Below are 14351 nucleotides of genomic sequence, written 5' to 3'. Positions count from 1 at the left end.
AAACCGTGTAGCTAAGCAAAGGGCAAAGCCAGCGGTGAGGTTTTCTCACCCATCTAAATAGACTCTGAAATTCCAGAAAGAGCTTGGTGCCTCCAAGGAATGTAAGCCAGGCTGGAAGATAGGGACTGAAGCTCCAGAACATTCTAGCAAGATAACCCAAGGCCAGATCACATAAGCTTGTGGGCCAGTAAGGACCTAATGGGAAGTGCAGTAAAAAACCCAAAGCTAAGCACGATGAAAATACACTTTGATTTCTAATCTTTTACTTCACTATTTATCTTTCTATTATAAGACTTTGATAAAATAAAAGCACATGTTCCAATGTAGATCAAGGTCAGTTTATATTATGTATCAGAGTCTGCAATCCAATGGCCTTTGAATGGATAACACGACACCAAACTTCAAAAGAGCCAAGTTCTAGCATGTGGTACTTAAAATAAATACCAAGAGTCTGAAGAGCATTTACATTCAACTGACTTATACATCTGAGAATGCTTGCTTCTGGTAATTCACAAGAAGATAGAGGAATTTTAAAAATGTTCATAATGCATAAAAATTAGTAAGTATTTTCATGTCTCGAGCTAGCGTTGTTTTCTTATTTTGAAATATAATGAGGATGATGTTCATTAATATCATTGTCTAAACAAGGATATAATAGAAAAATCTATGTGTAAAATTGGTAGTAGCTGATACATATTAATTTCATTTACCTCTTTTCAAAGTAGGAAATATTTTTTTCCTTTGATTAAAGAAATTTTAAATTAGGAATTACTTTAAAGTGCCAGAAAAGTACATATGACAATTATCTATTACCCATAACCAGGAGGTTAAAAAATATTAACATTTTTCCATGTGTGCCTCAGATGTATTTTTAAAGGAATATTTAGGCACATTTGAATCTCACTTCACTTCTATCTTAGTCCTTCCCCTTTTCTCTAGAGTTAACTATTCTTCTGAAATTAGTACATATCATATCAGTGTTTTTAAAAAATTTTAATTTATATATGTGTGTGTCCACACAATATAAATGTTTTATATCTTACAAATTCACACAAATGACCGTATAATGACATCGGTTTTCCTCACCTCAACTAAAGTTTCTGAAATTTATCAATGGTTAGACATGAGGACCTATTTCATTCACTGGAACTGTTCCTTGTATCAAGTTTTATGAATATATTGCACATCATTTTTCTTACTGATGTATGGATATTTCGATTTTTTCTAATTTTTATCAGAACAAGTAGGTATGTGGTGAAAATCTTCTCTTGGTTTCTTTCTCCACATTGTACAAGTGTCTTTAGCATGAATGTCTAGATGTGGAGTTGCTGAGTGACAAGACTGCATCATCTTAACGATACCAGATACGATACCTTACTGTCCTTCTAAGGTCGTAGTACTAATTTACCCAAATGACAGCAGCCGTAAACATTTCCACTTCTCCAGGTTTTCCCCAGGATTTGATTATCTCCCCATTTAAAATTTTATCTTATGTTCTTCAATAACCTTCTTAAAAAGTATCTCCATTTAAAAATACTTATTTTTAGGTATCATATAGTTTTTGTTGCTATTCTAAATATTTTCATTACATTTTCCAATTGTTTATCACTGACAGATAGAAATTCTATTGCTTTTTTAAACTGAGGCTTGCATTCTTCAAGCCAGTGGAACTCTCTTCTGGTTTCAATATCCTTCTTGCTGAAGTATGTACATCATCAAGCAGTGTTTTCAGTGCAGTTGGACTGAGAATGATAAACACACACAGTGACCTGATACTTGTCTCTTGCACATATGATACATATTTGTCTCTAGTACATATGATATGACATACACAATAGAAATGTATCTAATACATTTAACACTTCTTCACTCAATCTTAACTCATGGGCAAATTTTCTGCTAGGAGCTTTGGTGGTAGATTTCTTTTTTCTTCTTCAAACAGAAAATGTTGAATTTTCTTTAATTCTTAACAACTCTTCGCTCCATCATTTTTGGATATTCTTGCTCACCTATTTTTATCTAGTCTCTTCTTCGGCGATTCCTGCTCCTTTTGTCCAGTTTATCCTTCTTTGAGCCGTGCCACTTAGCATCTCATATTTTCATTTCTTTACCGCCCTATGTCAGTTAATAGGTAATTTCTTCAGATCTACATTTCTAATTCTCTCTTAAGCAGTTTCTAATCTTTTGCTCAGACCATTCACTGAATTTTAAACTTCAATTACATACAATTTTTATTTCTAGAAGTAAATGATATTGACTTCTTTTCCAAAGCTGCTTATTTATTTTAATATAGGGCCCTATTTTGCCCTGGTTTTTTCCTATTCTTTTTAATTCTTTTATCTTTGTATCTTATTTTTATGATTACACATTTTTTCACATATTTTTATGATTAATATGAAAAGTATATACGTCTGTGTTTATACAAATTCTTTCGGACTATCTTATTCTTCTAGTTCTTAGTGTACAAACATTCTGACTTTTGTGGCTTCCGATTTCATTTTGTAGTTATTTTCCTTTTGTGGAGTATACTGCTTTATGGTGAGCTCACCATCAGGTGACGCTGCACTTTCTTTCTTGTGGGAATACCACTTGCCTGACTTGTTGAAGAATTCTAACATAAAGGGAGAATAAAACTGACCCCGTTCCCATGTGGCATACATCTTTGGGTGTTTGCTTCCTCACTACATACTAATTTTTCCCCACCTAGATCCCCAAAGGAGAAAGAAAGTTACTGTTGTCACTGCCAGCTTACAAGTGGAATTTTCTAGTGCCTGTCAGGGGACAATTCTAGAGTCTACGCGTAAGTGAACTTAGTTTTAATTTCTCTCTGTGAGTCCAAACCCTAATGTCAAGTCCTAGAGAGACCATTAAAACTCCCAACTTGAACCTATATTTGGATTAAGACCAGCCTCCCAGTCCCCACCCCATGACCTTCCTTGATCGGCGTGGCTTGGGCTTATGCTTATTAACTTAGATTTCCCTTTTGGATCTGATATCTAGAAATTTCCCTCTCTTTCCTGAATCAACATGCTTACAAATTTATTTACTCTGTTTCATCCAGCATACTTGTACTTGAAGTGGCAGAAGTGGTGTCCATTTTTTCTCAGTACAATATCTTACCAGAACATTAGCCATTTAAAATTTATAATAGAAATATACTTAGACCCAAAACTTCATAACCAAGTGCTTTCTTAAAATGTCTATATACTGCAGTAAAGACGATATTTATTCCTAATGAAAATTATAAAAAAACAACCATTACATGTTATAGTGTAACCAAATAAATGTGCACATGTTTATTGGTTAATATGCATTTTGGAAATGAGCATTTATATTGATATCATTTTACTTGAATTTAAGTCTCCAGTACCTGAGCTGCTCAATGAAGTATTATTTGTTAAATACTATTTCGATCGATTCGTATTGTTTCAAATAACCAGCAGACAAACCTAGGTCTAATCGTGTTTTCATAAAACAGTATGACCTGCCACATTTCTCTCTACATTAATAAATATCTGTTCAGTATTTAAATTGTATGCATATTGTGTTGGAACACTGGGTATTTATTATTCTTTCAAACAAGAGACTATAGAAGAGACGATAGGTACTTAACTATAGTACATTACATGCATGCATATTATGATATAATTCACTTGCTGTATGCATATTATTAGTGATTTTAAAAATTATGCAGATGTCTATTGAAATCTGTTTTCTGCAAGTTTTTATCCTAAAAATAAAAAAGCATTTAGTTTTATCTAAGAGGTTATAGTCACCTATTTAAAATATCACACAGTTGAAGGGCCACTCCTTTAATGATGCTACTTACTTATTTATTCTTTTATGATTTCTTAATTGCTCTTTTTTTGTGTTTTAACTGTCTGTGTAGAACTTCAAGTGTCTTTGTAGGAGGCATGTTTCTTAACTAGGACTATAATCGCTCGGTACAAGACAGAGGCAGGCCGAGAGTCGGCGGGGGGCAGGCAGGAGCTCAGGGAGCTTCCCTCGGAGTCCTGCTGGTGACTCTAAGCCTCTCGTTCTAGCCTTTCCCTCCATACTTACCAAAGAAAAGAAAAAACGTGGCTTGCATCCCTCCCTCACTTGTTACCCTTTCCTGGCAAATACCAGACATCTCCAGTGTATGAATGGTAGGTATATAAAAACACTCCCCTTCTTTTTTTCAGTTTGATTTCCTGTCTTCTAGAGACTCAGGAGACTTCTCTTCCATTTTAAGCTCAACTCTGCCTGTCCTTTATTTGAACAACTGATAAAAGTTAGAGATTTCCATGGAGTTTTGTGAAAGAAATAAAATCCACACAAGCTACGTTTTGGTAAATATTAGAGAAAATGAACTAATCCTGTAGGATTGTCCAAAAAGACACACAGGATGAAGAGCAGGGGTCTCCTTGAACAAGCGATCACCCACAGACGGCAACACAGTCTTGATCTGCGCTATGGCAATTTGTCATTTCAAAAAATATTGGAATAAAATGTACTATATCTAGAAAATTTACTATGTTCCAGTACATGAGAACTTTTACTATAGATTATGGACTTTCTGTCAGTTTACAGACAGGAGTTGTGTAGTTCTAGTCATCAAAAAAAAAAAGCACCTAAATGACCCATGATATAACATATGCCTATTATGTAACTATAATAATATTTAGCTTATTCTTTCAAACATTCTTGTCCCGATAAATATGCACTTCACATTAATATAAATACTTTTTGTTTTATACTTTAATGTCTATATGCACATACACACATAACAAATGGAAGCATATAATTTACAGCTTCCTAGATAAGACTAATGATTTAATAAAGGTTCTTAAAGTTCCAACCGTGATTGAGAACAACAACAACAAAAAGTAACATTCATTTTTATATCAGTATGACATGCTAAGCTTTTCAATGGATTGTACGTTCTCTCCACTAATGTAGCTAACACTGCTTAATCCCAGCGTTTGGGACTGATGAGCACAGCTAAAGGAAATCAGTTCTATCACTTTAGACTAGCACTTGCCTCTTCCCCTCTCTGTGTACAAGCTGTGGTTGTTACGCATCCCTTGGCATTACCATGATGAGCTATTAGCTGAGTATATACAACAAATAAAGTCGTATTTCTGAAAGTACACTTAGGAGGAAAAATTGAGGCTTTAATCAATTCCACTAGGGCTTCTTACATTTTCGGTGATAAAATAGAAGAATCTGAATGTAGTATTTTCAGACAATCTGGGTCTAAATCTCAGGAGATTATTTAAAACACCAGACTGCAACCCTCAGCAGAATTATTTTCAGTTAGATACAAAGCTATGGTAGGTTTGAGTGTATAGTCGTTTTACAGGGTTGCTATTTGTAATGCTGTCTATTTTTTAATTCATAGACAAGAGCTGGGTCATGGGGGGAAAGTGTTTTTTGCTATAAATGATACCTCTTCTTAAGGTGACTGGTCCTTCTTGAGTTGGCGGGTTTTTAGACAAATGGTCGATGTTTGGAAGCAGTGAACCTGGTTGTAAAGACACTTAGAGGAGGACCACAAGTAGAATAGATGGTGGATATTTACAGGAGAAGTTGTTACAATTGGCTTAATGTCAATAGACAGAACAGAACAGAGAAGCAAAGGAAAAGGACCTTCTGCCTTGACAAGAGACTTTACTGGCATACACAACGCACCTTGCAGTTACAGGGTCCAAAGCAAGGGTCCTCATTTGTGCTCCCTGCACCACTGCAGTTACAGGGCTTGCAGTCTGGGTAGCCAGTGTAGCCCCGGGCACAACGGTCACAGCTCACGCCTCTGAAGCCAGGTTTGCAATGACAAGACCCAGGTGCCAGGCCTAAGGGAAGACAAGCCACATATTGACAACTGAAAAACAAACACACAATTCAGTTCCTAAGGCTTTAATGATAGTAACGTTTAAAATTCTATTTTGACACAGACACTAATTCATGAATATCAATAAAGAAAAATTAAAACCAAAGGAAATATGGTTTCATTAAAAGCTGGCTACAAGTTGCTAATACAGCATCTCTTACATATCTTTAAAAATATTAAGAATAAAAAAAAAAGATAAAATCTCAAAGCGTCTACCAAAACTAAGGATACAGAAAAACTGTCACGATGATCAAGGATTCATTCCCATAACTGATTGATGATGCTTGAAGAATAAGCAGTGACCTGTGATACCTGTTGCTTCGTAACTCAGACTATCATGAGATGGAAAAGCACCTGGGGAGTAAAAATATACTGCTTAACCCCCAAATTAAACAACAATCATTGAAGTATGACATCACTGAGTCAACAACAACAAAAAGACTGAGAGTTCACAGGAATAGATATTTTGAGGACAAGACATACAAGACAATGAAAGCAGTTTAAATTTACTTTTTCTTTTTAAATAGAGACATGCAAAAGACAATTTTTATTCTTTTCTTTGATTAGAAAAATGGAAAATGCAGATGAATAAATACAAGTTATTGACTTTCAAATCTGGGAAAGCATAAGAGTAAATCAGTGAAATATAGTCCACTCAAAAAAGGAAAGGAGGGGAGAAAGAAGCAAAGGAACATTACAAGGGGAAAGCACACAGCAGAATGAGAGGAAGAATGTCAAACCCACATGTTAATCATATGTAAATGAGTTCACGGTCTTATGCTTCTGTCAAAGCTATGTGCATGTAATGTTCAGAAAAGATTTGCAAAATGATAAGAAATATTAAAAAAAAAGAATGTAAATCTACATTAAGAGAGCATATAGAGTTGTAATATTAGTAATGGCCAAAGTAGAATCCAATGAAAACAGATTCATTAGGGGATGCCTGGGTGGCTCAGTCGGTTAAGCATCTGCCTTCAGCTGGGATCATGAACCCAGGGTCCTGGGTTTGAGCCCCACTGCAGGCTCCCTGAACAGTGAGGGAGTCTGTTTCACCCGCTCCCTTTGCCCCCTGACCCCGCTCATGTTCTCTGTCTCTGTTTCCATCTCTCAAATAAATAAATACTTAAAAAAAAAAAACAGATTCATTAGGACAAGCCCTCATTTTACATTGATGACAACACAATAAAAAAACATGACTTAGGTTATTATATTTAAACTACATAGAAGCACTAATTTTAAGTACAAAATATATAGACAACAACTGATTTGGGGGCTTAAAGAGAAACTGGCCAAAATTCAGTGGCTGAGAATGACATTAACCTACTCACTTCAAATATTTGTAGATGAATCAGAAAAAAAGACATAGAAAAACATGAATTATCTACTATTGCTGAATTACACATTATATTCTATGTACCCACCTATTGTAGCTCAACATTAATCTACAAAAATGCTCAATTTCTCAAAGCAGAAATGATCTAAGTCTTGTTTCCTTAACACAAATTACTACGTCTGTATTTGTAAAAAATGTTGTAATAAATTAGGATTGAAGTAATTTGAAATATCAAACATGACAATAGAATCTTACACAAAATTCCACCAGTCTAAAAATTAATAAATAAATATTTCTCCTTTTAACTCTTGGGTGAAAGAGAAAATCAAACCTTAATTGTGATTAAATAGTTTTCTAAGTAGAATATAACAACAGTAAGATAGGAACTTAACAATGTTTGTGAGATCCAGAAAAAAAAAAAGGGGTAGCCAAAAGTAAACTTTTAAGCTTAAATACATTAAAAAATGCAAATAAATTAAAATTTAATTCATGTAATTATTTTTAAAAAAGAGAAAAAACAAATGAATACCACAGGAAAGAAGGAAGATTTGAAAAATAAACAGAAACAAAATAAGGCAAAACAGAACATTAAAGATAATCAAAGATATCAAAAGAGGACAAATAATCAAAGATTACCACAAAAATGTTTTAGTAGCAATTAGTTTTTACACTGTTTTTAAAGTTTGAATTCTTATGAAGCATCTAAACCATGGAGAGCTATGTAACTTAGTTTATGAAGCTAGTAAAAATTTGGCATCAAAATCTAACAAAGATAACACCAAATAAACATAATCACACCTTACAATTAAATAGCACTTATTTTATGCTAGGCATTATGCTTAGCACTACATATGACACATGGGTTAATTCAGTTAATACTCAAAACCTCAAAATGAGGTAAACACTATTTTGTTTCCTATTTTACAAATGAGGAAACTAAGGCACAGAGAAATTAATTTGTTTGTTAAGATAGCACAGCTGGCAGATGTCATAGCCAAAACCTATTTAACATATGAATTCAGATGAGCAAAATAAACACCAAACTGAATCCTAAAGTACATTAAAAGGATCTTCCATAATGACCAAGATTTTATTATGGTAATTTAAATACTGTTTCATTTTAATAAATTCATTTTTAACATATTCAAAAGTCAAATGAAAAAGAAATCTGATAATTTCAATAAAGATTGAAGAAGCACTCTAAGAAATTAACATTTACTTCTCATGTTAAAATCTCCAGACATTGATACTAAGTGTAGATGTATTCCATACAATCACCATGTCTATCTTAACATTTGTTAATACTGTGTATGTTGTAACATTTAGATGTCCAAAGACCCGGTCTTGTTCAGAACATTTGACAACAGAGAATAAAATTAGAGACGGAGAGATAGAGAGACAGGCAGACAGATGAAACGTAAGGAAATTCCTTGAAGATCAGAAACTACAAAATTTTAAAAAAGAGAGAGAAGAAGAGATTCTAAAGAAAATAAACTAGCCCTTAATCAGTATCTTTCCTAGATCTGACTGACTCTGATTAACTAGACTAGAACACTGAGCATGGCTTTATGGAACAAAAGACAAATTCTAGATACTACTCAAGTTCGGAGATTGTATCAGAGATTATATAAACTCAACAGTCCTGAAAGGATAAACTAGGACACGTACACAAACATGTACATCTGTGCACACACACACACACACACACACACACACACAATCATGGAACACACAAGAAAATAAGGCCCCAATGAATAACTTAGCAGAAAAATTAACCCCCAGGATTAGGATCATATAGGTGACAGAGAATGCTGCTAAGAGATAAGGAATATAAAATAAATATACTTAATATGTTTAATGAAAAATTGTATTAAATATAGATCAATTTATAAGAGACTACTGGAAAAACAAAATAAAGCTAGACACACACTTTATAAAATATACCAAATTCCATACTGACTAAGGAATAAGTATCAAAAAGTGAAATAATAAAAATTAAGAAAATGAATACATTTGTCTGATCTTGGTATAGATGAGTTTTAGAATTCTAAAGGCATATCAGAAATTCAATTAAAATATTAAAATATAATAATTTTGACATAATGTCTTATTAAAGCTGAAGAAGTTTTCTAAGTTGTAATAGGTGATTATATAAAAAATTTAAAGTTTCATATATAAAAAAATCTTAACAATAGTGAGACACAAAATCTAGAATGTTTATAACAAATTTAACGTATGGTTGTTGTTTTTAATATTTAAAGAGCTCTTACAAATCTATGGGGAAAACCCACCATATACCAAAAGTAATTAGTTTTCTGGTAATCATGTTAACGCCATAAAATACCATTTCCCCTATCTGGTTACTCAGACTAAGAAGTCCAAAACATTAGACTACAACTTACACTCCTTTTAAGATATCATCAAGCTAAAACATGAAGATAAAAATGTATCATAGGGGTTCCAAGATGGCGGAGGAGCAGGAGACCTAAAGTTCACCTGGTCTCAGGAATTCAGCTAGAGAGCTACCAAACCATTCTGAATACCTATGAACACAACTGGAGAATGAAGAAAAGAGTAGCAGAAACTCTATGAATAGAAAAGTGACCACCTTCTGCACGGAGAAAAGATAGCGGAGGAGTAGGCGACCCCTCTCTCATCTGGTCCCCTGAGTCGAGCTGGATATCTACCAGGCCATCCTGAACATCCACAGAATCAGCCTGAGACGCAGGAAGATACATCTGGATCTCTACAAACGAACATCTCCAGTGCTGAATATTGAGGTACGAAATGGGGAGCCATGAATCCGCACACAGACATCGAAAGATAAATGGAAGGGGGAGGGAGCCCATGCACTCGGGCTCCGGGAAGCGGTAGCCACCTGCACTGGGGAGCTGGCCGGACTTGCGGACCGGCACCCACAAAAGAGCAGACTGAGACGGTGAGCCCAGGAATGCGCCCGTGACCAGACTGAAAACCAGAGCTCTGGAGCGCTCACTGGACCCAGACTAAAACCAGGAGCTCGGGAGCGCGCGTGACCTGACTGAAAACCGGCGCTCCGGAGTGCACGCAAACCACACTGAAACAGGGAGCTTGGGAGTGCGCTCAGGAAATGGGGGCGGCTGGCAGTGTTAGAAGCACAAAGGACAGAGAGGTGCGACCCCTGGAACTGAGAGCTGGGACGCCGGCTGTGGGGTGCACAATCCGGATGCTCCAGGTTTTTAGCAGTACCAACAGAAACAGAGTTAGAGTGGCCAAGAGAGCTCAGTGGAGAGCGGACTGCGATCTCTCTGTCCTGAGACAGAGGCTAAGATACGGCCACTGCTGCTCTGACTCTCAGAAGAGCCACAGAAAACAAACAGGGAAAGCTGCCAGAGAACAAAAGCCCAGAAATACCAGCTCACATTGTGCCCATCCCCATCCCCCATCGCAGGGGATGGGCAACTCTACCCAAACAGGATTGCCTGAGTATCAGCGTGGCAGGCGCCTCCCCCAGAAGGCAGACTGAAAAATCAAGAAGCCCCCATCCCTAAGGTCCCTATAAAATAAGTGCACGCTGCCTGGGTCCTGGTCAATAATTTCGGCTCTGGACATCCCCACAACCTATCCTCATCAGAATGACATAGAGGAGAAATCCCCCCAGGCAAAGAAAAGATATTGAGTCTGTGGCCTCTGCCACAGAACTGATGGATATGGATATAACCAAATTGTCAGAAATGGAGTTCAGATTAACAATGGTCAAGATGATGTGTAGGCTTGAAAAAACTATTAATGAAAATATTAATGAGAATATAGAATCTCTAAGGGCAGAAATGAGAGCGAATCTGGCAGAAATTAAAAATGCTATGAATCAAATGCAGTCTAAACTAGACACTCTGACGGACAGGGTAAATGAGGCAGAAGAACGAATTAGTGAATTGGAGGATGGGATGGTAGAAAAGAAAGTTAAAACAGAAACTTGGCTCAAAAAAATCCAATCTCAAGAATGTAGATTACGGGAGATTACTGACTCAATGAAACGTTTCAATGTCAGAATCATCAGCATCCCCGAGGGGGTGGAGAAAGAGGGAGGTCTAGAAGAGATATTTGAACAAATTGTAGCTGAGAACTTCCCTAATCTGGCAAAGGAAACAAGCATTTGTGTCCAAGAGGCAGAGACGACCCCTCCCAAGGTCAATGAGAACAGACCTACGCCACGTCACATCATAGTGCAATTCGCAAATATTAGATCCAAGGATACAGTATTGAAAGTGGCCAGGGGGGGGGGCGCCTGGGTGGCACAGCGGTTAAGCGTCTGCCTTCGGCTCAGGGCGTGGTCCCGGTGTTGTGGGATCGAGCCCCACATCAGGCTCCTCTGCTGTGAGCCTGCATCTTCCTCTCCCACTCCCCCTGCTTGTGTTCCCTCTCTCGCTGACTGTCTCTATCTCTGTGAAATAAATAAATAAAATCTTTAAAAAAAAAAAAAAAAAAAAGAAAGTGGCCAGGGGGAAGAAAATCCTTACGTTCAGAGGGGAAAATATCAGAATAACATCAGACCTGTCTACAGAGACCTGGCAGGTTAGGAAGGATTGGCAGGGTATTTTCAAAGCTCTATCTGAGAAGAACATGGAGCCAAGGATCCTTTATCCAGCAAGGCTGTTATTCAGAATTGATGCAGAGATAAGGACCTTCCAGGATCGACAGAAACTGAAGGAATTCATAACCACCAAACCAGTCCTACATGAGATATTAAGAGGGGGGGGTTCTATAAAAGTAAAAAGGCCCCAAGAGTGATACAGAACAGAAATTTACAATCTATAGAAACAAAGACTTCACAGGCAACATGACATCATTAAAATCATATCTCTCAATAATCACTCTCAATGTGAATGGCCTAAATGCTCCCATAATGCCACAGGGTTGCAGATTGGATAAAAAGACAAGACCCATCCATTTGCTGTCTACAAGAGACTCATCTTGAACCTAAAGATACATCCAGACTGAAAGTGAAGGGATGGAAAACCATTTTTATGCCAATGGACCTCAAAACAAAGCTGGGGTACCAATTTTCATATCAGGCAGATTAGAATTTAAACTAAAGACTGTAGTTAGAGATACAGAAGGACACTATATTATTCGTAAAGGATGTATCCAACAAGTGGATATGACAATTATCAATATCTATGCCCCCAACAGGGGAGCAGCAAGATACACAAGCCAACTCTTAACCAGAATAAAGAGACATATAGATAATAATATGTTAATAGTAGGGGACCTCAACACTCCACTCTCAGCAATAGACAGATCACCTAAGCAGAAAATCAACAAAGAAAAAAGAGCTTTGAATAATATACTGGACCAGATGGACCTCATAGATATATATAGAACACTACACCCCAGAACAACAGAATACTCATTCTTTTCAAATGCACATGGAACTTTCTCCAGAATAGACCATATACTGGGTCACAAAACATGTCTTAAACGATACCAAAAGACTGAAATTATTCCCTGCATATTCTCAGACCACAATGCTTTGAAACTGGAACTCAATCACAAGGAAAAATTTGGAAGAAACTCAAACACTTGGAAACTATGAACCGTCCTGCTCAAGAATGATTGGGTAAACCAGGAAATTAAAAATCAGTTTAAACCATTTTTGGAGACCAAAGAAAATGAAAATACATCAGTCCAAAACCTATGGGACACTGCAAAGGTGGTCCTAAGGGGAAAATACATAGCCATCCAAGCCTGACTCAAAAGAATAGAAAATCTAAATTGCAGTTTTTATATTCTCGCCTCAAGAAGCTGGAGCTGGAATAGAAGAAGAGGCCTGACCCACGCACTAGAAGACAGGTGATCAAGATTAGAGCAGAGATCAATGAATTAGAAACCAGGAGCACAGGAGAGAAGATCAACAGAACTAGAAGCTGGTTCTTTGAAAGAATTTATAAGATCGATAAGCCACTGGCCAGACTTATTCAAAAGAATAGAGAAAGGACCCAAATTAATAAAATTATGAATGAAAGGGGAGAGATAACAACCAACACCAAGAAAATAGGAAGGATCATTAGAAACTTTTTTCAACAGCTTTATGTCAATAAATTAAACAACCTGGAAGAAATGGATGCCTTCCTGGAAACCTATAAACTACCAAGACTGAAACAGGAAGAAATTGATTCTTTAAAGAGACAGATTAATTATGAAGAGATTGACAGTGATCACAAACCTCCCCAAAAACAAGACTCCTGGGCCTGATGGATTCCCCGGGAATTCTACCAAACATTCAAAGAAGAAATAATACCTATTCTCCTGAAGCTGTTTCAAAAAATAGAAACAGAAGGAAACCTACCAAACTCATGCTATGAGGCCAGTATTATTACCTTGATCCCCAAACCAGGCAAAGACCCCATCAAAAAGGAGAATTACAACCAATTTCCCTGATGAATACGGATGCCAAAATTCTCAACAAGATCCTAGCTAATAGGATCCAACAGTACATTAAAAGGATTACCCATCATGACCACGTGGGATTCATCCCTGGGATGCAAGGGTGGTTCAACATTCGCAAATCGATCAGTGTGATAGATCATATCAACAAGAAAAGAGTCAAGAACCATATGATCCTCTCAATAGATCCAGAAAAAGCATTTGACGAAATACAGCATCCTTTCCTGATTAAAACACTTCAGAGTGCAGGGATAGAGGGTACATTCCTCAATTTCATAAAAACCATCTATGAAAAGCCTACAGAGAATACCAATCTCAATGGGGAAAAGCTGAAAGCCTTTCCCTTAAGATCAGGAACACGACAAGGATGCCCACTCTCGCCCCTATTATTCAACATAGTACTAGAAGTCCTTGCACTAGCAATCGGACAACAAAAAGGGATAAAAGGTATCCCAATTGGTAAAGAAGAAGTCAAACTGTCTCTTCGCAGATGACATGATACTCTATATGGAAAACCCAAAAGACTCCACCCCCAAACTACTAGAACTTATAGAGCAATTCAGTAATGTGGCAGGATACAAAATCAATGCTCAGAAATCAGTTGCATTTCTATACATGAACAATGAGACTGAGGAAAGAGAAATTAGGGAATTCATTCCGTTTACAATAGCACCAAAAATCATACGTTATCTCGGAATTAACTTAACCAGAGACGTAAAG

General features: G+C 36.7%; 1 protein-coding gene across 1 annotated transcript in view; it reads right to left on the bottom strand.

Annotated features, from left to right (window-relative positions):
- LAMA2 (laminin subunit alpha 2) overlaps positions 1-14351 on the bottom strand; it is a 601373-nt gene that overhangs the window by 326506 nt on the left and 260516 nt on the right. The window contains exon 10 of the mRNA XM_040627485.1: positions 5674-5834. Within this exon, the coding sequence (XP_040483419.1) occupies positions 5674-5834 (161 nt within the window). The remainder of the gene's footprint in view (positions 1-5673; positions 5835-14351) is intronic.

This window comes from Ursus maritimus, unplaced genomic scaffold (assembly GCF_017311325.1).
Source record: "Ursus maritimus isolate PB19 unplaced genomic scaffold, ASM1731132v1 scaffold_13, whole genome shotgun sequence".
Classification (NCBI taxonomy): Eukaryota; Metazoa; Chordata; class Mammalia; order Carnivora; family Ursidae; genus Ursus; species Ursus maritimus.
The sequence above is the reverse complement of the archived record's forward strand: the minus strand, read 5'-3'. Positions and strand labels throughout refer to the sequence as shown.